This window comes from Orcinus orca, chromosome 19, assembly GCF_937001465.1.
Source record: "Orcinus orca chromosome 19, mOrcOrc1.1, whole genome shotgun sequence".
Taxonomy (NCBI): Eukaryota; Metazoa; Chordata; class Mammalia; order Artiodactyla; family Delphinidae; genus Orcinus; species Orcinus orca.
Window position 1 is genome coordinate 42,280,944 of NC_064577.1, and position 25,526 is coordinate 42,306,469.

Genomic DNA, 25,526 nt, shown 5'->3' on the forward strand with positions numbered 1-25,526 from the left:
CCTCAGGGAACTGTGGGAAAATATGAAAAAGTCTAACATACATGTAAATGAAGTCCTAGAAGAAAAGGGGCAAGAGAATGGAGGAGAAAAAGTATTTGAAGAAATAATGGCTGAAAATTTCTCAGGTTTGGTGAAAAACATAATTTTACACATAAAAAGTTCAGTGGACCCAAGTGGGATAAATGCGGATAAAACCACACCTAGACATATCATAGTCAAACTGCTAAAAACCAAAAGTCAGGAGAAAATCTTGAAAGCATTCAGAGAAAAAGAATACATATATATAGGAAGACGACAATACAAAATATCACTGACTTCTCATCAGAAACAACAGAGGATAGAAGATAGTGGAATGCCATCTTTAAAGTGCCAGAAGAAAACTGTCAACCCATAATTCTATGTCAAGTAAAAACAACCTTTAAAGTTGAAGGCAAAATAAAGATATTTCCAAATAAATGAAAACTAAGAAAAGTTGTCATTCATACAGCTGCCCTACTAGAAATGCTAAAGGAAGCTCTTTAGACTGAAGAGAGACAATACCAGAAAGGAACTCAGGTCTTTATGAAAAAATGAAAAGCACCAGAAATGGTAAGTATGTGGGTAAATACAAAGTACTAATTTGTTCCACTTAATCTCTTTAAAGTATAATTGCTGCATGGATTCCTTTTATTCTCCTTGAGGCATATTTTAGGGAGGATATAGAGAAAGAATTAGTCCTGCTCTGAAGAGGAAATCAGCAATTAAGTCTTCCAAAATAGTATCCTTATTAAATTTAGAGTGCTCAAATCTGAAAAAATTTACTCTAAGTAGCTAATATTTGTAATCCTTTTCTTTTCAGATATAAAACCAAATGTGGAACTGAAAAGCACTCAAGAGCAGTCTGTGCCCACAGGTAACATCAGGTCTTTCCACTCTGAAAATATACCGTGACTGAATAGACCAAAGGAAGAGGAATATCCTGATTGCAATAAAAATACTATGGAAATGTGTTGGGGAAAAAATGTGGTTGTCTCTTCCTGATACAAAAATAACATATCCATTTAGATCATATAAGTTCTTTGGCATCACAGAGCCAAACCATCTACTAATGTTAATCACTGGTTTTTTATTTTCTTTTCACATTTCTTCAACTGATTGGTTTGAATAAAGACAGTTTTTGTTGAACAATATAGTAGCTGTTATTTGAACAACTTGTGCTTTTCACTCAGGAACAGTGGTCAGCAAACTTTTTGTAAAGGGCCGGAGAGCAAATATTTTAGACTTTGTGGGCCATATATGGTCTCTGTTGCCTATTCCTCTTTATGTTATTTACAATCCTTTAAAACTGTAAAAACCATTCTTACCTCCTGGGTCCATACAAAAACAGACCATGGCTAGATTTGGCCTCAGGCCACAGTTTGCTGACCGCTGCTCCAGAATAAACTCTAAACATTTAAAGTAATCTATTTCCTAACAATAACTTCTGTGTTTTCTCCATTGATTAACTCACTTTGTTTGAATCAAAGCTTTTGCTATATTATAAAATTTACCACTTAAGTGCCTTGTTACATTACTGTGAGTTGTAACCTTATGTTTTGGGGTTTTGGCTTTTTAAAATTTATTTATTTACTTATTTTTGGCTGCATTGGGTCTTTGTTGCTGCGTGCGGGCTTTCTCTAGCTGCGGCGAGCAGGGGCTACTCTTCGTTGTGGTGTGCGGGCTTCTCATTGCAGAGGCTTCTCTTGTTGTGGAGCACGGGCTCTAGGCACGTGGGCTCGGTAGTTGTGGCACGTGGGCTCAGTAGTTGTGGCTTGCGGGCTCTAGAGCGCAGGCTCAGTAGTTGTGGCGCATGGGCTTAGTTGCTCTGTGGCATGTAGGATCTTCCCGGACCAGGGCTTGAACCCGTTTCCCCTGCATTGGCAGGTGGATTCTTAACCACTGCACCACCAGGGAAGCCCTAACCTTATGTTTTAATGGAACCTGTACCTCATATTAGTTGTTCAGGCGTGCACTTTACGTCCATTATTTCAGGATTGAGAAAAGTAAACTATTTAGAGTCTTACTGTCTAAGAGTATATGTTATAATATGCAGAAAAGAGAAACTTTACCTATAAATCAAAACCTGAGTCCATGATGACCACATTTTCAGGTCCTCTTAGTCATGGATTTTATGTAATATGTTTCCATTTTACTCCTACATGCCAGTAAAATGTCCTGCTCCATGTGTTCAGTCATGCCTGCAGCTGAAAGGAAGCCCCTGCAGTTTCTAATCACCTCTCTTATTTCAGCCCCTCCTTAGTGCCACAGGATTCAGTGTCTTTATTTGTTGCATGTAATAGATTCTCAGCAAATATTTTATTGAAAATTGGGAAGGAGTTTGATAGCAAGCAGGTATCTTTTCTGTTCATTTCTTTTATCATCTTTTTGTTAAGCTACTATGCTTATATGTGAAATAATTCCAGCTACGTCATGCCTTCTTCCTTACTTCTAATATTATCAATATTTATTGTACAAAATTATATTTTTGTTAAACTTGATTTTTAGTAAGTTTGCTGTTTATTTAACCATGCTTTTATTATGTCTACTGCCTTTTACGTAAGAACTCCCATAACACTTTTTTTTTCCCTTAATCTCATGTCCGAGTCTACATTATAGGCCTGAGTCTTGCATTATAGTTGTGCGTTTGTTTTATCTACATCTGTAAAGTATAAGCTCCTTGAAGACAGGAATTATAACCTATTCATATCTGTAGCCTTGTCAACATTTAGTAAATGTTTGATGAGATACAGGAATTTGGGGGCCAATATGCTTTCCACAGAATCACATTTATAATGTGAACAGAAAGGGAAAATAGGATTTGATACAGAAGCTTACAGGCTTCCTCTCAGGAAAGCATCTTTCCCAAATTGAGTTATGCCAGTAGTTTCAGACTCAGTATTTCTCATCACTATATGTTAATATTTCTTGGTCTTAACTAGCAATAGCATCCTACTGGATATTCTGAGACATACCAAAGGAGAGAGAATTTCAATCCAAAGGAACTTGAGTGCATTTTAACTCAGGTGAAAGAAATAGTCAAGAAAATGATGTCTAATGGAAAGGCACATGAACCTTGGGCATCTTTCTAAACCTCAAGAGTTTTCACATATATCTTACTTGGGTGTATGTGAAAGCGATATTGTCTATCTCTAAGGGATTGGGTGAAGCTGAAATAGGAGTCTTACTTGATACATGTTTATAAAAATCCTTAAAAGTTGACTGCATAGTTAAAATTCTTCTTATCTCCTAGAAGGTTCGGTGCTTTTGCATGACTACGATTTAACCAAACCTCATGAAACAGAAAATGTGGATGGTACAGAAGGCCCAGCCAATCAAGATGAAGACACAGGAGGTGAGCCGTAGTGTATAGACCAGAAACTAAAGATATCGTTCAGGCTCAACATGGAGAAGAAATCAGGAAATCTCCGAGGAAAACTTGCATTTGTGGGTTGAGTTGGAAGGAATTCAGTTTTGTTCACTTTACAAATATTTACATTTAATAATTTGCTACAGGATGTCAGCAAATTTTGAGAATTTAAGGTGCTTATTCAGTGTTCAAGTTATACTAACTTCTTTTTTTAAATTTTTTAAAATTAATTTTTATTGGAGTATAGTTGATTTACAATGTTGTGTTAGTTTCTGCTGTACGGCAAAGTGAATCAGTTATACATATACATATATCCACTCTTTTTTAGATTCTTTTCCTATATAGGTTATTACAGATTACTGAGTAGAGTTCCCTGTGTTATACAGTAGCTTCTTATTATCTATTTTATATATAGTAGTGTGTATATGTCGATCCCAATCTCCCAGTTTATCCCTCCCCCCCTTCCTCCTCGGTAACGATAAGTTTGTTTTCTACATTTGTGACTCTATTTCTGTTTTGTAAATAAGTTCATTTGTACCATTCTTTTTTAGGTTCCACATATAAGTGATATCATATGATATTTGTTTTTCTCTGTCTCACTTACTTCACTCAGTATGACAATCTCTAGGCCCATCCATGTTGCTGCAAATGGCATTATTTCATTCATTTTTATGGCTAATATTCCATTGTATATACGTACCACATCTTTTTTTTTCTTCATCCTTATTGGAGTATAATTGCTCTACAATGCTGTGTTAGTTTCCGCTGCACAACAAAGTGAATCAGCTATTTGTACACATATATCCCCATATCCCCTCCCTCTTGAGCCTCCCTCCCACCCTCCCTATCCCACCCCTCTAGGTCATCACAAAGCATCGAGCTGATCACCCTGTGCTGTGCAGCACCTTCCCACCAGCCATCCATTTTACATTTGGTAGTGCATACACGTCAATGGCACTCTCCCACTTTGTCCCAGCTTCCCCTTCCCCCACTGTGTCCTCAAGTCCATTCTCTATGTCTGCATCTCCATTCCTGCCCTACCACTAGGTTCATCAGTACCTTTTTCTAGATTCCACATACATTCGTCAGCATATGGTATTTTTCTCTTTCTGACTTACTTCACTCTGTATGACAGACTCTAGGTCCATCCACCTCATTACAAATAACTCAATTTTGTTCTTTTATGGGTGAATAATATTCCATTGTATATATGTGCCACATCTTCTTTATCCATTCATCTGTTGATGGACATTTAGGTCATTTCCATGTCCTGGCTATTGTAAATAATGCTGCAATGAACACTGGGGTGCATGTATCTTTTCGAATTATGATTTTCTCTGGATATATGCCCAGGAGTGGTGTTGCTGGATCATATGGTAGCTCTATTTTTAGTTTTTTAAGGAACCACCATACTGTTCTCCATAGTGACTGTACCAATTAACACTCCCACCAACAGTGTAGGAGGGTTCCCTTTTCTCCACACCCTCTCCAACATTTATTGTTTGTAGACTTTTTCATGATGGCCATTCTGACCAGTGTGAAGTGGTACTTCATCATAATTTTGATTTGCGTTTCTCTAATAATTAGTGATGTTGAGCATCTTTTCATGTGCTTTTTGACCATCTTTATGTCTTCTTTGGAGAAATGTCTATTTCGATCTTCTGCCCATTTTTTGATTGGGTTGTTTGTTGTTTTGGTATTGAGCTGCATGAGCTGTTTGTATATTTTGGAGATTAATCTCTTGTAGGTCGCTTCATTTGCAAATATTTTCTCCCATTCTGTGGGTTGTCTTTTTGTATTTCATTTTTTAAATAATATGTTTATTTTACTTCCATCATAAAAGTAATACATGTTCATGATAGAAAGTTTGTCTGGGATATTTTCCACCAATTCTCCAATTCTCCAGACACCAACTGGGCATCCAGCAATTCAATTCAATTCAATTCTTATGCTAACTTCTAGAATTAGTGCAGAACCCACAGGTTAAGGGCTCAGTCCCACAAGACTGCCCTCACTTCAGACACCACTTAAAAGTACCAGGTCCCCAGGTTACCTGAACTTCTGTCCAACTTGACTCCAAATTCGGGATTTCCCACAACCACCCCCGCCCTCAGGTTTGATAATTGCCTAGAATGACTCACAGAACTTAGGAAAGCACTTTACATACTATTACTGGTTTATCATAAAGGACACAACTCAGGAACAGACAAATGGAAGAGGTGCATTGGGCAAGCTATGGGATGGGAGGGTGCAGAGCTTCCATGCCCTTTCTGGGCATACCACCTTCTAAGCAGCTTGATGTCTTCACCAGACACTCTGAATCTTACAGTTCAAGAGTTTTTATAGAGCTCAATCTCCAGTCCCTTTCCTGGAGGTTGGTGGGTGAAAGTTCCAACCCTCTAATCACTTGGTCTTTCTGGTGACCAGCCCATCCTGAGGCTATCTAAGGGCTGCACCTTAAGTCACCTCAGTAGCATAAACTCAGGTGTGATTGAAAGGGGCTTGTTATGAATAGCAAAAGACACTCTTATCACTCAGGAAATTTCAAGGGTTTTAGGAACTTCGTACCAGGAACCTGGGACAAAGACCAAATGTAGTCTTTGACCATGAATCTCTTATAGCAAATGCATCATAGAAGTCAAAACATACTGGCACATTACTAGAGTCACACTCAGTCATTAATTAGTCCAGTCCATCATCATAGCATATGAAAATGTCTTCTAGGGTGAGACCACTCAGATTTGCAGGCTTCCATTTGATCTTGTCAGGTTCCAAATGCAGGAGTGTCTCAGCAATACATGGCTTCATCTTTTCAAGCATCTGGTATAACTAAGCTAAAACACAATATTATTCCCTTGCTCTGAGTCTCTATTGAGATTGTAATATAATATTGGATTTCCTTCATTGCATAGCCCATTGATTCATTCCTTTGCCCTTAACTACTATTCCTCCTTCTCTCCATTTATTTTTACTTAAACTTTTCCACCTTTGGAAGGAACTTTAGATTCAGCTACTGTGATGTTCTAGATTTCAGGCAACAATACTAGTCTAGTAGGTGCCTCCCCTTCAGTTCACTTCTATTCATATAGGGTAGAGTTACTTAGGTACGGAACTAGTGGGCTATTTTTACCACCAGGCAGTGGCTACTTTCAGTGTTAACCTTGATTTTGCTAAATGGAATGAAGACATAACCTGCCTTATCAGGCCTTTAGGAATTCTGACATAAAGGTTTAAAACTATAGTTACAGTTTCTTGCTTAGAAATCATCCCTGTTTCTTGCACTTGTAGTTGTATCCCTGGTCCTGTGACTACAGGGCATCAGATAGGAAAGAGAAAGTTGAGGTATGTGGAGAAGAAAAAAAAAGTATAGTTATCCTACCAGTGTCCTCTCTCCTTGGAAAGAATCATATAATCATACCATGATCTTCCTCCCATGGAAAAAATTGCATAGTCATACTAGCAGCCTCTCCGCACCGTCTCTTCCCCAGATCCACCAGAAAAACAGAGGAGTCTATCTAGTGGGGACAACACTGCCTTAGCTCCTCTAATGTTGAGTGTGAACACACACTCTTTTTCTTTTTTGTTTTTAAATTAGTTAATTAATTTATTTTTGGCTGCGTTGGGTCTTCGTTGCTGTGCGTGGGCTATCTCTAGTTGCGTTGCTGTGCGTGGGCTTCTCATTGCGGTGGCTTCTCCTGTTGTGGAGCACCGGCTCTAGGCGTGCGGGCTCAGTAGTTGTGATGCATGGGCTTAGTTGCTCCGTGGCATGTGGGATCTTCTCAGACCAGGGCTCGAACCTGTGTCCCCTGCATTGGCATGCGGATTCTTAACCACTGCGCCACCAGGGAAGTCCCTGAACACACACTCTTGAAGACATATAAACCAACCTTTCATGCCTACATCTCCCCCTGTTTTAAACAACCAGTGTTTCAACTGCTTGTTCCAATTCTCTATGAAACTACTATTCTGAGGAGAATATCTCTCTGCCTACTCATTATTTGATATTATTAGCTATAAAGTGTGTTCCTTGCTCTGAATAAATGTGACTTGGTGGTCCAGATGGGTGCAATATCTTCTGTTCTGGTTCTTTTATAGTAGTTGGACCATTTGCATCTACCACCACGTAAGCAAAACCCAGTCCAGAGTCAACGCCTATTCTATCAAAACCCATTTGTAGCCCCACTGGGGCTACTGACATTGGTTCAGAGTAATCCACTTGCAAGCTGTGTGTGGGGTCTTCCCCCTGAGGAATCTCCCCCAGAGCCATCTGCACCCTCTGTTTTTCTTGTTGGCATACTGAACAGTTCTTGTTGGCATTTTGAGCCTCAGAGGGTACAAAAGGAATATGTGCAGATTCAGCCCTCTGCACTGCTTTGGTCCCCAAATGTCCACTTATTTCATGGACCCAAGTGGCTGCCTCAAGCGAATACCCCATAATATCCATGGATGATTGGTCATCATCTATCTAATCCTGGAAGGGGTTTCTTCTGTTAGGCATCAACCTGTCCTGCTTTAATGTACCCATCCAATTCCCATAGTGATTTCCATAGGGCTATGGTCCATATGGACATCCTTTTAATAGACCAGACTTCCATAGCCCTCTGCTTATCGGTATGGCCAGACCATTGGCCATCACTTATGAGTCAGGTAAAAAACAAAACATAGAGGCTTTCATTGTTGTTCGATTCTTCCATCCCTGTTAGGTAAACAGCATGTAATTCATCCCACCAAACTGATTTGTTTTTACCTTCTTCAATCAGAGTGGTAGTCTTCCAAACAGGATATTGGCCATTTACCTTGGAACTGCCATCCATAAACCAAGCAGCGTTTTGTTGGTCAGTCAAGAGCTGTTTATAGGGCACTGTCCAAGTGACAATAGAATCCGGCAGCTCCTTACAGTTCAAAAGTCAGTCCTAGGAGAAAAGAGGCTCCCTGCTTGTGAGTATCTCCTGCTTACATTCCCCTTGTAGCACAATCCTGTATAAACCATTGCATTTTATTATGGAACTCTTCTGGGCATTGCCCTCCCCATTAGAGCATTTTTCTGACATCTCCTAAGACGTCATGGGTGTTTCAGATATTAAGATTATTTTTTGTCCTGCAATCATAGGGGCAGTTTCAATTAATGTCTGATATCAGCCTACTAATTGCCCCTCAAATAGAAATTCTCTATTCCATCCTCCCCATAGTTGTCACTGGGAAGCACTCCCAGGCTTTTGCCGTAAGCCCCAACCTATGTTCTACATAGAGCTATCGCACAGAATTTGTCCGCACCAGCACTCCAGCTTCTCTTCTACACTGTGTGGACTTGGGCAATCTTATCCATCCTCATTTAGCATCTCCAATGAACATCGCTTGAAGGATAGATTTACATGCCTCCTGTTTTACAAAGTAGTTCCGCAGTCAGACACAATATCCATACCCATAATACATTCAGGTAAAAGAGGTACAACCACTTCGCACGTACCAGTTTTCCTCCAAACTTTCACCTTAATCAACCAACCCTTATATTCCTTTTGTAAAAAATTGAAGTATAGGGCTTCCCTGGTGGCGCAGTGGTTGGAAGTCCGCCTGCCGATGCAGGGGACATGGGTTCGTGCCCTGGTCCGGGAAGATCCCACATGCCGCGGAGCAGCTGGGCCTGTGAGCCATGGCCGCTGAGCCTGTGCTCCGCAAGAGGAGAGGCCACAACAGTGAGAGGCCCGCGTACCACAAAAGAAAAAAAAAAAATTGACGTATAGTTGATTTACAATGTTCTATTAATTTCTGGTGTACAGCAAATTGATTCAGTTATACATATATATATTCTTTTTAATGTTCTTTTCCATTTTGATTTGTTACAAAACAGATATTGAATATAGTTCCCTGTGCCATACAGTAGGACTTTGTTGTTTATCTATTTTATATATAGTAGCTTGTATCTGCTAATCCCAAATTCCTAATTTATCCCTCCCTCACCCCCTTTCCCCTTTGGTAACCATAAGTTTGTTTTCTATATCTGTGAATCTGTTTCCATTTCATAAATAAGTTCATTTGTGTCATATTTTAGCTTCCACATATAAGTGATATCATATGTATTTGTCTTTCTCTGTCTGACTTCACTTAGTATGACAATCTGTAGGCCCATCCATGTTGCTGCAAATGGCATTATTTCATTCTATTTTATGGCTGAGTAGTATTCCATTGTGTATATATACCACATCTTCTTTGTCCATTCATCTGTTGATGGACATTTAGGTTGCTTCCATGTCTTGGCTATTGTAAATAGTGCTGCTATGAACATTGGGGTCCATGTATCTCTTCGAATTACAGTTTTGTCTGGATATATGCCTAGGGGTGGGATTGCTGGATCATATGGGAACTCTATTTTTAGTTTTTTGAGGAAACTCCATACTGTTTTCCATAGTGACTGCACCAATTTTACATTCCCACCAACAGTGTTGGAGGGTTCCTTTTTCTCCACACCCTCTCCAGCATTTGTTATTTGTAGACTTTTTATGATGGCCATTCTGACCAGTGTGAGGTGGTACCTCACTGTAATTTTGATTTGTATTTCTCTAATAATTATCTATGTTGAGCATCTTTTCATGTGCCTGTTGGCCATCTGTATGTCTTTTTTGGAAAAATGTTTATTTAGGTCTTCGGCCCATTTTTTTTTCATTGCAACCCTTATATTCCTAACTAACCTCCATAGGACTCATCAACAGGTTTTGGTTTTACAATATTAGGTAAGAGAGATGTTCCCCAATTGGACATAATATCCATTCTCATAAAACATTCAGGTAAAGGAGACACAATTTCTCCATGTAAAGCTTGTTTAAAACATCCAAGTTTTCATCCAAACTACCACCTTAATCCTATCAACCCTTACATTTCTATATTCGCTCAATCTAATCGGAGCCCCCTTTAGGGCTTCACTAACATGTTCTGGTAGCACAGTGCATGAGGTACCCATGTCAGAGAGTTCCAGAAACTTTTCTTCTCCACCCCACTGACTATTTTATCTCTTCATGTGCAAAAGAATTTGGGTCCCTATTGAGAGGTTGAGCCAGGGGACCCTGGCTCTTTTGTTATGACGAAGATTAACCTGCCCGTTGCCCTAGGTGATTTCAGGTCCGATTTCTCATTGCAGTCTTTGCCTTCTAGTTTTTACACTGGAGTGAATAGAGTGGACTTATTCGGGGCCCTTTAAAGTAGAGGAACTGGGCTTCCCTGGTGGCACAGTGGTTGAGAGTCCACCTGTCGATGTAGGGGACACGGGTTCGTGCCCCGGTCCGGGAGGATCCCACATGCCGCGGAGCGGCTGGGCCCGTGGAAAAAAAAAAAAAAAAGTAGAGGAACTAGCAGGGGGTCCTTTTGGTCCACCCAACTTTCTATATGGTCCACCCAACTTTCTATAGTGCTGTATTAAGACCGTTGTTTCAACTCTATCAATGTCCATTTTATTTATCCCATTTCTTGATAACTATCTAAAGATTTTCATCCTGCTGAAATGAGTCCCTTAACTCTCCCCATTCTTTTTCTTCTTTATTTTGGCCCTATCAATGTTTCCTTTATTCATCTTACTTCTTGATAACCATTTACAGTTTTCCACCTTGATGGGACAAGTCCCTTGACTCTCCCTTCTGCCTCTCCTCATTTTCTTGTTAATTAACCTAATGTTTTTATTAGCATCTGAAAGACCCAAGAGAGGAAGCTGAGACAGCAGATTCAATAAGGCTTCTCAGACTGTTGCTTGATTTTGAAGCAGTAATATTAAATGGGATGCCCATGCAAAAGAGGTCCCCTGTTCTGTGTTTTCTTAGATTCCGTATTTGTCTTTTTGGCATCTATTCATTCATCTATATTTGATGCTTTGATGTTTGGGGACCTTACAGAACCAGGGAAAGACTGTCCTTCCCAGGGATAGCCAGTTCTTAGAGACAGCAAAGAACTTGGCCAGGAGCATGCTTTTCCTATATAAACCAACCAATCCAGAGTCCATACCCCCCAACCATCTCCTTATCTAAATCTCATGAACTGAACTAATATTTCCCCTGTCTGAAATCAATCCAGGGCCAAGTAGCAGACAACTAGAGACCACTCCTGTGTCCCAAAGCCTGCTGGAATTATTCAAACCAGGCAGTCCTAAACTGTTTATCCTGCCTGCCTTGCCTTTTCTCGGAAACTCCAGTGAAGGCTCTAGCCTAGGATTTTCCTTCCTCTTTTCTGCATCCTGACTGACATTGGTGCTTCCCCCCGTGGCCCTGTGTGGTATAATAAAGTTCTTATACCACCTGTGTGGTGACCCCCTCTATGGACCCTGTGCGTATAATAAACTTCTTCCTTCCAGACCTTGTTCCCATTTCCTCCTGTGGCTGCACCAACTTTACCATACTATATACAATATGTACATGCTTAGAACACCCCCTTAATCCACAGCATTTACCAAGACCTGGGTAATAGGCATATTTAGTGAGTGACTATCTTGGTTATCATAAAGTCAGTCCATATGGCTTACATATGAAACATGTAAACATCTACTTGGCACTTATAGAGGGAGTTGGACAGTCCTCTTTCTCAGGGTAAACAGACCTTACAGTGGCTTTTATCCAGTCAACTAGGCTGGCCATTCCTTCAGGAAAAATGTGCTGTGTTTGTGGATCATGTATAATCATCTGCCATTGTTCCGTAGTGAGCTGTGGGTCCTGGATCAACCCAGACATGCTCTTCCACTCTGCAGCATCCCAAACTAAAGACAATGCCCCTAAGTTAGTCACTCTCACAATCCATTTTAGTAAAGGTTCTTCAGGAAGCTGATGATACTGATTGAAAAAATAAGACAACTCCTTCACACCCTACCCCCTGGTTTCAGTAGTTTCTTGGTTTTGCCTTCCCTCCACATGAACCACCTTCTTGGTGACCAGAAGTCTTAGAGATACTCTCTACTGTTCTCACATAATTGTTCCCTTTGGGGGAATCTTTGAGCCTAGTATCTGAAGCACAAACCAACTGAAATCTGACCTTGGTTTATCATCAAGGTCTGACTCAGAACTCTCTTCTCATTTCATTTTGGCTTTGCAGATAACAGTAACCAAGGAATTGTACATTTCGCTTTTCTCTTATTAGTTTGCATTTCTACACATATCCAGTGAGTCAACTTCCCAAGAGTTGGATCCACCTCTGAATACCCTTGGTAATTTTACTTTTAGTAACTGATCAAAGCACAACTGCTGCTCCATAACACGGGTGACCATGTAGCCAGGAATCAGAGGTTCTTCATCCCTTGCTTTTTCTTCCCAAACCATATGTTTCCATGAGCCAGGACTGTTCTAGCAAATCCCACTCATGACACCTATTGTGGGATGTTTCCAACACCAACAACTGATTCTTCAGACACCAATTCACCATCAATTCAATTCTGCTGCTAACTTCTGGAGTTAGCGCAGAACCCACAGGTTAAGAGCTCAGTCCCACAAGACTGCCCTCACTTCAGACACCACTTGAAAGTACCAGGTCCCCAGGTTTCCTGTACTTCTGTCCACCTTGACTACAAATTCAGGTTTTCACACAACCCCCACTCAGGTTTGATAATTTGCTAGAATGACTCACAGAACTTAGGAAAGCACTTTACATACTATTACTGGTTTATCATAAAGGACACAACTCAGGAACAGGCAAATGGAAGAGGTGAATTGGGCAAGCTATGGGATGGGAGGGTGCAGAGCTTCCATGTCCTCTCTGGGTACACCACATTTTCAGCAGCTTGATGTCTTCACCAGAAGCTCTCTGAATCTTACAGTTCAAGAGTTTTTATAGAGCTCAATCTCTAGTCCCTTTCCTGGAGGTTGGTGGGTGGGGCTGAAAGTTCCAACCCTCTAATCACTTGGTCTTTCTGGTGACCAACCCATCCTGAGGCTTTCTAGGGGCTGCACCCTAAGTCACCTCAGTAGCATAAACTCAGGTGTGATTGAAAGGGGCTTGTTATGAATAGCAGAAGACACTCTTATAACTCAGGAAATTTCAAGGGTTTTAGGAACTCTGTGTAAGGAATTGGGAACAAAGACTAAATACATTTTTGTGTTTTACCACAGCTTGGAAAGTTCATAGAAGTAGAAAGAAAAAAGAAAAACCCACTTCTATCCTACCACCCAAATATATTAGCATTATGGAATACTTCCAGGCTTTTTTTTGGAAGTTTGAGCACTATATTTATATTAGCATTGCAAACATTTTATACTAATATTTATGTTGCTAAAACTTATCACTATTGCTTTGTGAATGTCACTCAGATCTCATCTTAATGTCATTTCTTCAGAGAGACTTTCCTTGACAACCCAGTTATTTTAATGCAGTAGGCTATTGTAATTCTCTGCATGGCACTTTGCAACAGATAATTCTGGAGTTTTATTTGTTTATTGTGTCTCTCCCTCCACCCTTCATGAGCCAGGATCTTGAGTTTTCTTTTTCTCTCTAGGTATTTGCAACACCTAGAATAGTACTTGGCCCATGGTAGATGTGCAGTAAATATGTGTTTCATTAAAAAAAAATACACACACAAACATTTTTTTCCTTAAAGGAAGAAAAGAAGACAAAAATTGTTTCTCCAGATCTTCTTTTGTCTTAGATCCTTAAGAACCAAGAAACGGAGTTCTATGTCTAAAACTTCTGAGACTGAAATCACAGCTTCAACTAATATTCCAACTCTGCCTAGCTATACATTAATTTGTACCAGTTCTCAACCACAGAGACTGAAAAATGCTGCCTGGCACAGGATGTGGTCATTTGTGCTGAGGAAAGGCATATGGTGTTCTACCAGCTTCGTGAAACTTTTTGAAAGTGACATCCATGGAGTCACACTCAGAAAGAGGCAAAAGATAACTGTGCCTTTGGCTGGCATTCTTCTGAGTTAGGGTTTCTGAGTTCTACTAGTAAACACCATGAAGTTTAGGTTTGAAATGATGATCCCTATACAACTTTTGGTCTGGGAATTTATAATTTATGTTAGAATTTGTTCTGAGTTCAGAAGTAGCCTATGAGTTTTATGTTTTCAGGTAGTCGGGGGAAAAAAACAGATGAAATACTCAAGTATAAACAAGAAACCAAATAATTACACTCAACAATAGGAATTTGAAACAGATATTATTAAAAGCCATGTGTTACAGCACTTCTCTAGGAATCCATACAATAAATTCCTGGTCTCTGTGTTTTGACCCTGCTCCAGAAGTGCTTCCAAAGGTCATCTTCAACTGCTGTGATGCCTATGCCGCTTCTATCACCTTACCTCCAACTACATGTCAGTGGATTAATGGGATACCTGTGTATTTTTCTCAGTTGTTAGGGGTCTGGGAGTGTCATGTAGTTCCTGGTAGAGACTAGACGATACAATCAATCATCCTAAATAATTTGGAAAAGAGAAGAAACAGTTCTTTCTGCTAAGCCTGACTTAGAAAAAAGTGAATAGGCTAACTTTAGCATTGAAAGATTAATTCATCATTTCATGATTAAGCTCCAAACTGATTACTGCACTGTACTGTAATGCTGGCACTTAATCTGGGTCATATATCTGGGGAAAGGTTGTTACCAGGCCCCTGCTTTTTCAAAAGATATAATATGATCAGTATATACAAATTATATATGCTAAATTATAAAATAACAGAACTGAAAAGTAGCATTACCTGGTAAAAGTTATATAATAATGTATCTTAATATGTATTAAGGCACTTCTGCCATATTCAGCATAGGGAAACATTAAGACTAGAATTAGGATTATACTTTTAAAGGTAGTTAGGGAAATTTAGCTATAATATAATAATGATTATAAGTAACTTTAAAGGATCTTAGTCTGTTTAAATTTAATGGAAGCATTTTTTTTTTTTTTTTTTTTTTTTGCGGTAAGCGGGCCTCTCACTGTTGTGGCCTCTCCCGCTGCGGAGCACAGGCTCCGGACGCGCAGGCCCAGCAGCCATGGCTCACGGGCCCAGCCGCTCCGCGGCACGTGGGATCTTCCCGGACCGGGGCACGAACCCGTGTCCCCTGCATTGGCAGGCGGACTCCCAACCACTGCGCCACCAGGGAAGCCCTAATGAAAGCATTTTTTAACGTCCTCTAAAATGTTTTAGAAACTAAGACCAGTCTTGGAATGTTTTAAATTCAGAATAATTGCCGTCATGTTTAATTTACATATTTAAACATATTATGTGCATCTTTGTAATTTTCCAACTCTTAGAAAATTATCTTATAGAAAAATTAGAAACATTCACTTAATTTTTCTCTAGTAGAAAGGCAGACTAACTTTTTAGAGGGAAAAGTCTTTACCCAACTAGAATTGTTGTTTGAGAAGCAAAATAAAATATTTGGAAAAAAACTTTTTAAAGGTATAAACATTTAAGTTAAATTTACTTGTTTCCCATAAGATAAAAAGATATTTTTGGACTTCCCTGGTGGCGCAGTGGTTAAGAATCCATCTGCCAATGCAGGGGACACGGATTCGAGCCCTGGTCCGGGAAGATCCCACATGCCGCAGGGCAGCTAAGTCCGTGTGCCACAGTTACTGAGCCTGAGCTCTAGAGCCCGCGAGCCACAACTACTGAGCCCGCATGCTGCAACTACTGAAGCCCGTGTGCCTAGAGCCCGTGCTCCACAACAAGAGAAGCCACCGCAATGAGAGGCCCACACACCACAATGAAGAGTAGCCCCTGCTCGCTGCAACTAGAGAAAGCCCACGTGCAGCAATGAAGACCCAGTGCAGCCATAAATAAATAATTAATTAATTTTTTAAAAAAAGGTATTTTTATCTTTTTTTTTTAACAATATATTCCTAGGAACCTAGTGCAGGAGTTGGCAACTTTTTTTGCAAAGCGCCAGGTAGTAAATATCTTGGACTTTGCAGGCAACACGATCTCTGTTGCAGCTTCTCAACTCTGCTGTTGTAGTGTAAAGCAGCTGTAGCAGATCCAGAAATTAATGCATATGGCATTCAATAACTTTATTTATAAAGACCGGCATTAGTGATAGAATGCAGGGGTGGTTAAATGGTTGTTCACTGTAAAATTCTTTCAACTTCTCTGTATTTCTGAAAATTTCATAATAAAATCTTGAGGGGGGTGAAAAAAGCAGAAAAAAAAAAAAAGACTGGCAGTAAGTGGGTCAGATTTGGCCTGCAAACCGTAGTTTGCCGACTCCTGGCCTAGAGTATACATTTATTGTGTGATGACTTAAGAAAGCTTTTGGTCCTTGAAAGGAACAAAGTTCATGTAAGCATATCAAAAGGGCATCAATGGGGAGTCTAACACTATTATTATTTTTTTAAGATTTATTTATTTTTAGCTGCATTGGGTCTTAGTTGCGGCATGCGGGCTCTTCATTGCGGCGCATGGACTTCACTCTAGTTGTGACGGGCAGGCTCCAGAGCACGTGGGCTCTGTAGTTTGTGGCACGCAGGCTCTCTAGTTGAGGTATGCCAGCCCAGTAGTTGTGGCGCACGGGCTTAGTTGCCCCGCGGCATGTGGGCTCTTAGTTCCTTGACCAGGGATCAAACCCACGTCCCCTGCATTGGAAGGCGGATTCTTTACACTGGACCACCAGGGAAGTCCCTAACACTGTTATTTTTAAAATTAGAAAAATATACATCACTAACAGCCCTGTTTATCATACACATATACTGTGGGTATATCTCTGTGCCACTATAACATATAAATTAATTGGTCACAAATAAAACCATATGTGGATTCAATGTTGTGTTTACCACTTAGTTGGTTCCTCTCTTCCTGAAAATTTAAACCTAGTAGACTGATGCACTGGAGATATTTAAATCAACTCCAGTTTGTTTCCTCCATGAGGCCTGCTTGCACTGTCGCAGCTCCCCCAAGTGTGGTATTAGAGCTGAGTTTTTGGAGTGTGTTTAATTAATACTTATTTAAGCCTAATTATACTCTATCCATCTGGAATTGTTTGTGCATGACAAACTTTCACCCCATTACATTACAAACTTTTTGAAAAAAAGAGCCCTAGTAGCCCACATTTACATCTTTCTAAAAATACCTACCTAAGAAGTGATATAACCCACCTAGATTTTTGAAGAGGTTGAGAGTTCTTTTTCCAGCCTGGTCATTGACTCCTATGAACAATTATTATTTCTCTTCTTAGTAACGACCAACTCTAACTGTTGTCAGACGGGTCTTGAGCAGTAGGAGATAACCCAGGGTTCCCCAAGTCTTTATGTTTGTTTAATATTGAGTGAGTGCTAAGAGTATCATAGGCACTTCACTGAATACGGAGGATATTGGGACTTTCCTGTGGGATGTAAAATGTCACTGAGATACTGTAATGTCAAAAGCAGGTGTTAAAGCAATTATAAAACATATCATGAGAGAGAATATCTTTATGGCTTGTATCTGGCCTGTGTTCACAGAGGAATAGACTAAAATAAAGCCTCTGGAGATCAGGGTTAGAGGTAAGATGTGTTTTAACAGTAGTGTACCCAGGGATATAACTAGATAGAGATGACACACCAGATGGTGGAATATCATCCCAGCGGGGCCCTGTGAAAAAGAAATGCAGTTAAAGGCAGAATGACTGAGGTAGAACCTCACAGCTTTTTGTTTCAGTCCTTCTTCCTCTGAAATTGGATCCCCATCTTTGCCATTTCCCACTTAGAATAAGGAAGGAAAGAGTCTGTCATTTGCATGTATGTTTTGAGTTTTTGATTCGCCATGAATATGCTGATGGCATTGCTTTTCTTCTTTGAATAATTAGGGAATATGAATTTGGCTATCAACACCCTGCGTTTAACATGATACTGGCTTCCATCTTTCAGCATTCCTAACAACCAAACACCATCTTTTTCTACTTACACTGGCAGTTTTTTCTGGAGCTACTACTGGGCAAAAAGTACACAATGTATCTCAATATCCATCAGCTTCAGCTGTTTACCCTGCTTAAGTTGCACATTTACCCTTTGTATTAGTTTTCTAGGGCTTCTATAACAAATTACCACAAACCGGGTGACTTAAGCAGCAGAAATTTATTCTTTCACAGTTTGGGAGCGTAGAAGTCCCAAATCAAGGTGTCAGCACCACCATGCTCCCTCTAAAAGGCTCTAGGAAAGAATCCTCCTTTGCCTCTTTCTAGCTTCTGGTGGCCCCCAGCAATCCTGGGTGTTCCTTGGCTTGTAACAGCACAACTCTAATCTCTGCCTCTGTCAACACATGGCCTTCTTCCCTGAGTATATCTCTGTATGTCTTCTCCTCTTCTTATAAGAGCACTAGTCATTGGGTTAAAGGCCCACCCTCATCCAGGGTGACCTCCTCTTAACTAATTACATCTACAATGATCTGATTTACAAATAAAGTCACATTCTGAAGTTCCTGACAGATGTGAACTTTGGGGATACATTCAGCGCACTACACCCTTCATCTTCAAAATCTTTACAATCGAATATCAGATATACCTGATTCTCAATGTGAAATAGATTTCTTTTTAATTGTACAGTGGTGATCAATTAGTGTATTTATTTAATTACTCCTTGTGTAAGAGTTAGGATTGTGACTGATTCCATGAAAAAAGTTGAATCTGATAATTTTTTGAAAGGAAGGCCTTAAATTTTCTCTATGCTGATACCTTGTGTGATGCTTAGGTCAAAGATGAGAACTTTAATTAGAAAGTTTGCTGAAAAAATAATTCTCCCCCCCTCAGGAGCTAGAGCCCCCATCCCCAGTAGTTTTCCGTGTCAGGGTCTCAATATCTTTTGAGGTGTACAACTTTTTTGCACTCATGAGAAATACAAACTATTTTGATGCTTCTGAAAGTGGGAGGAAAAAAACCAAGCCACATTTGTGGTTTATGGATGCTAATTACTGCTACATTTAGATATGTGAAGGAGGGTCTATGTCTGGAGGGAGCTGGGAGAGACTGTCAGCCTCGCCTAGGCGCTCACTGAGGTTCCAGCGGTACTGCTCAACACACGCAAATACATGCTTCAAAAGGAAGTGCCGCTTTTTATCAAAATATTACATCTCTCAAGCCCAGATCAAGACCTGTCGCTCATGGGATGCAGGGGTTATCTTACAAAATCAGCAGTGCTTTGCTGCAGAAGTTCACTCACAGGGGATTTCTGTAAGTGCTCACAATGGGCAGAGAGGCTTCACGGCTCATACTGTGTCAAACGGGTAAGTTCTGTTGGTGATGAAACCCAGACACCTCTCCTTGACTTTTTTTTTTTAAACGAAAAACACCCGGATTCTTTTTTTTTTTAAACCAAGCTAAGTGGCACAGTGAACTAAAAGGAACTTATAGGAAGATATTTGGCATCTGCGAAAAAGGAATGTACAGTTGTAACAGTTGACAGAAAAATAGGTCTGCCTACTGTACTTAGTGGGTCCTCCAAGATTCTTTCCCTTTCCTTTGGCTTTCTTTTAACCATGGAGCAATAGTACTGGTGCTTCCTTGGGATGGAAGCAAGATGAATGAAATTTAAAAAAATGTAGATTCTAGTCCAGTTGGTTAGCAGTACGTGTGAAACACCCATTTGTGCCCGCTAACTCTCATAGCATCTACTCTTGCCCAGTGAGTTTGGCCACTCAAACTAAGTTTGGCACCCAGTATGGTGAACCGGGCCATTGTGTACCCTGGTACAGTTTGGTAACCACGTGAATGCACCCTGCTGAGGGGTAAATGAGCAGTCCCAGTCGTGTGCCAGAGTCAGCTCATAACCACTTGTTAAATTTTCAGTGAGCTGGCTGACTTCACATTGATGGCTTGGAACGGGCCGTGGTATTTATACCACTGACATTAGCAAATGCTACGAAGAAGCCCTTCCCCGCTTCTGAGTGGGTTTTTAAGCATTTACCAGCATACCACTGGACTGAAGACTGAATGAAATCCTGTTCTGGCTCACTAGGTCACCATTTTTCATGATTTGTCAGAGGGTTGTTTTTTTTTTTTTTTTTTGGTAATTTGCACAAAGGAGAATAGTGTTGGAGAAGAGTAAGTGAGATATCTCCACAACATAGTAGGCACAATCCAGAAATTTTATCCTTAAGGTATGGGGGTCACATTATTACAAAGTTAATGAAATATAGGAGGTTTTTGGTAGCTACTGTTACAAAAAGCACAAAGCAACAACAGTGAAATTTAGACTAGACACAACTGACCACACATTAAACTTTAAAAGTCTCAAATAATCATGAGGCAGTTACTTCCTACCTAATCCCATAACATAAGAATTTTAGCTTGCTCCTATCAGAGAAGGGAAGAAGAGTGAACAGCTGGAGGCAATCACCAATCCTGTTATATTCAAATTGATATCAATACATATTGCATTGCGGTGAAGTCTTACTCTACTTCATTGATCCCAAAGAGTTGATGACATGGCAAGGACAGTCTTTTTTAATCTCATTCTTCTTTTATGCTGAAGTTTGGGGTATACGGTAAATGCTAAATATTTACCCATTTTTCTTTCTGCCTTTCCATCCAACCATCCATTTATCCATTCATCCCCTGCACTGTTCCCAAGTGCTCACTAAATAATTGTCAATTGATTAAGTAAAGTGAAAAAGAACATGTGAGTACATTTTGGCCTTGAGGTCTTCTTTAGCAGTGTTCTTCAAACTGGGATATGGGGAGACTTTCCAAGGATTACATGGATGTGGATAATTTTAAGAGAATCAATCTCCAGGTCTTCACCTTCATTATGTTCCCTTTCCTGAAGCAGGTCTCCCCTATAAGGCTGTTGTCTTTGATGTTCTTCTTTCCCACCTCCCTTTTCACAGTGATCCTTTTCCACTTTGTAAAAGAAAGGGACCTCTCTCTCCCATCCCAAATTTTACTTCTTTGCCCTAAAGTAAATATTTCCAGGAGGCCAAATAAAGGGTCAATTAGATAATTCCTCTTATCAAAGTTTCATAAATGCTTGCCCCCCTCCATCCATCTCATTTAGAGGTGCATTCCCAGCAAGTTTTACTTCTTATATTTAATAATTATTGATCCAGATTTATAGCATACATATATTGTTTTCATCAATTGTACGCTAATAATTGTAATGATAACTCAATCCCAAAGAATTTTTAACATAGCACTTAATAAAAATATTTTAATTTTTATTTATAGTTGTTTTCCTTGTAGAGACATATGATAGGATGAGCAATAGAAGACTCAAGCATAAAAGACTAGCACATAAAGGTAAAATTCTATTGGAAAAGAGAAATGGAAATAGAAGTTCAAGGAGAAATTTTCTCTTTTTTTTTTTTTGCGGTACGCGGGCCTCTCACTGTTGTGGCCTCTCCCGTTGCGGAGCACAGGCTCCGGACGCGCAGGCTCAGCGGCCATAGCTCACGGGCCCAGCCGCTCCGCGGCATGTGGGATCCTTCCAGACTGGGCCACGAACCCGTGTCTCCTGCATCAGCAGGTGGACTCTCAACCACTGCGCCACCAGGGAAGCCCAAATTTTCTCATTTTTTAAAGCTTATTTATGTATTTTTAAATTTATGAGGGAGTAAATCAAATCACTATTATTTATATTCCATATGCACCCATTTGAAAGGGTGCAATAACAGTTTTCACCATCATTATTTACAATGAACAAAAATGTGTTTTTGTTTTAAAAACTTTTAACTTATGATAAGAAATTATAAATGTCAACTTAATATCCACTTAATTTCCACTATATACAAGGGAGAAATATAATTTTTCAAAATTCTTTTGAGAGTACTCGAGCAAAAAATTTGAAGACCAGCCACTGTCATGTACAGTATATAAAATGTAACATAAGGAGCCTTCAATTTAAGCCTGAACCTATTTAACGGCCTAATACAAACTTGATACTTCAAGGTTTGAGAAACCTCTCAAAACTATGTGAAATATTGTGTTTATTGTTATGTGTACATTTTTCTACGTACAGTATAGTTCTCAAAGAGGTAGGGCCACAACCCAGAAAAGATGAAAAAGCCCTGACCAAAGTGTATAAAGTCTTAAGCTTCTTGACTTCGCTGTTTTTGTTATAGTTTATTTGTAATGGTCTCTATGCTTTTAACATAAACAATTTTGGTTCATTTCTGTATGTGTATAAAATAATATATACTAATTATGAAAAATCATGAAATAGGCACAATCCCCCTTACTTCATCACCAGCCTGAACCCTATCCTAGGCAACCTTTTAATTGTATTCCTTGTTGATTCAAAAGCCTTTCCTTTTTTCTTAATTTTGATAGGGAATGTTGGAAGTGCTTCATCCATAGAAAAATGCTGGGTGGCAATTTGGAAAACAGTTTTTAAAAGAATAGACATCATCTGCCCCTGACAATTCTATGTGGTTTCTTCCAGCATTTGATACCCAGCAGTCTAGCAAATAGGTTGACATAGTATTCAGGCTTAGAATTAGGAAAATTACATTTGGAAGTGACTGACAGCGCAGTAGTTTTAAAACTTTGGATTTTAAAGTGTCACACACAGAGCAGATGAAAGAAGATGTCAGAGCCAGGGCTAAAGGAGGACTCTGGTAATCCAGCCCTTGGTGTATAACCTTCAAACACCAATAAACAAGATTGTCTGTATTTAACATGTGACCTTTCTCATTCTGACTGGTAGGTCCAGATGTTTTCTCATTCAGCTGCCTGGTTGAAATCTGCTTTTTAACCGACTGCATTTCAATCTAGATTCGAGGTTGCAGAAATGACAGTCTTGAAAACTATATTCTTCAGTGAGTGATGCTGTCTAAACAGTAACATATGGAAATCCATGTTTTAATAATTAAAAATAATTTGCGACCTTACCCTTAATAGATTTGTTAATTATGTCAACTGAATAAGTAAAAATGGGATCGCAGTAGATAGTTCACTATATTAGTCAGTCTGGTGGCATTTTAAAAACGTTGGCGGGATTTGTTAGAACCAGGCTTTTCTGCACCTGCGTCTGCAGAGGCAGAATTCCCAGTCATGCCTTTGTTACCCTTTGTTACTCCTCAAAGAAGTTCATAGCAGCCCTAGAGAAAATAGGAAAGGCTCTTTATTAGCTTCTCTTAAGTCACTCTAGGCTTCTGGCCATACTTCTCACCCACTTTAATGTACCTTTATTACCTTTTTTCATTACTTGGAGCCCAGAACTATTTCTGGCATTTTTGTATGAACTCTTACTCACCATTAACTTGATTTTCCGGTTCTAGTCCTTCAGGTTGTACTAGTTCTCTCTCTTAGATTATATAGAAAAGATAACTCTTTATTTTCTTCTTTTCTTATGGGAGAACTAAACTCTCACATTCTTGAGTGAACCCTCAGAGAGCTTCCCCATGTGCTTTGTACCACTGCTAACTTGTAGATCAGGGACAGTGCTCATTAATTAAGTAATAGTCATAGCCTAGTAAAGCACACTAAACCATTAACAGAATAGAAAGTGAGACATAAAAAGACATAAAAGCACAAAATGTGACAAAGAACTAATACAATTAGAAAATCTGGATCTTTATGGATTTTAGTACAATTTAGAAAGAGAGCAAAAATCAGTAGTTACTTAGGTATTCTCTGAAGTGGATAACTATAGGAGATGTTCTGTGAGGCCAACTCTTACATTGATTGTTTTAGCCTCTTTCCTACTGCCAAGTAGCAGATACAACTTGTGTTTTTAACAAAAAATTTATTTAATTCTTTGAAAAGGGCATGGAATTAGTTACATAAGAACAAAAGGAGTTAAAGATAGTCTTATGAGGATTCGTCATATGAGTTTAATCATAGCTCAAAAGCTACACTTGTCACGATGCTTCTTGTAATAGTTGGTGAATGAGCTGCTAAACTCTCCCCTCTTGAGACAGTCAGTATCAGTGTAGCTGGCTATCAGTTGTTGGGTTTTTTTTTTTTTAATCCTTATAGTGTTCTTTAAAAAAAAAAAAACAGCTTTAGTGTGGTTATAATTTACATACCTTTAAGTGTCCAATTGAACGATTTTTAGTAAATTTACAGAGTTGGGCAACTAGCACCATGTTTTAGAACATTTCTGTCACCCTAAGAAAATTCATTGTACCTGTTTGCAGTCACTCCCCATTATTACTCCCAGCACCAGGCAACCACTAATTTGATTTTTGTCTCTATAGACTTACCATTTCTGGACATCTTATATAAAAGGAGTAATACAATATGTACTCTTTTGCTCTGGCTTCTTTTACTTAGCATAATGTTTTTGTTTAAGTTTATCTGTATTGTTGCATATACCATTACTTTGTTCCTCTTTATTTCTGAATAGTATTCTATTGTATTGATAAAGTACATTTTGTTTATTAGTTCACCAATTGATGGATGTTCTGATTATTTCCATATTTTTTGGCTTTTATGAATAATCCTGCTATGAGAATTTGTGTACAAATCTTTTTTTTTTTTTTTTTTTTTTTTTGCGGTACGCGGGCCTCTCACTGTTGTGGCCTCTCCCATTGTGGAGCACAGGCTCCGACGCGCAGGCTCAGCAGCCATGGCTCATGGGCCCAGCTGCTCCGCGGCATGTGGGATCTTCCCGGACCGGGGCAAGAACCCGCATCCCCTGCATCGGCAGACGGACTCTCAACCACTGCGCCACCAGGGAAGCCCTGTGTACAAATCTTTGTGTGGACATAGGTTTTCATTTCTTTTGGGCAGATGCCTAAGAGTGGGATTGCTGGGTTGTATGGTAAATTTATGTTTAGTTTTATAAGAAACAGTCTATATTAGTTATTGATTGCAATATAACAAATTACCCCAAAACATAACAGCTTAAAACATTACAAAGCTATTATCTCAAGAATAGACGCACAGCTTATCTTGGTCCTCTGCTTCAGAGTCTCTTATAGGCTGCAATCAATGTATTGACCCAGACTGTGGTCTCATCTGAAGGCTTTAGTAGGGAAGGATCAACTACCAAATTCACTCATGTGCTTGTCAGAATTCAGTTCCTTGAAGGTTTTTGGACTGAGGGACTCATTTCCTCACTGTAGCTTGGCCAGAAACTGCCTTCAGTTCCTTGCCACGTGAACTGTCTAGCTTACTTCATCAGAGAAGCTCATGAGAAGCATGAGCGTGCACGCGAGAGAATGAGAACAAGATGGAAGTCATATTCTTTTATAGTATAATAACAGAAGTGATTTCCCATCACTTTTGCCATGTTCTTTTAATTAGAAGCAAATCACCTAGGTCCAACCCACATGCA

At 39.5% G+C, this 25,526-nt stretch overlaps 1 protein-coding gene across 3 annotated transcripts in view; it reads left to right on the forward strand.

Annotated features, from left to right (window-relative positions):
- Positions 1-25,526, forward strand: part of IKZF3 (IKAROS family zinc finger 3) — an 88,997-nt gene that overhangs the window by 21,024 nt on the left and 42,447 nt on the right. For 2 of the 3 annotated variants that reach the window (XM_004282737.3, XM_033410841.2), the window contains exons 2-3: positions 839-892; positions 3,269-3,370. In XM_004282737.3, coding sequence (XP_004282785.1) covers positions 839-892; positions 3,269-3,370 — 156 coding nt within the window. The remainder of the gene's footprint in view (positions 1-838; positions 893-3,268; positions 3,371-25,526) is intronic. The other variant, XM_033410840.2, reaches the window with a different exon arrangement.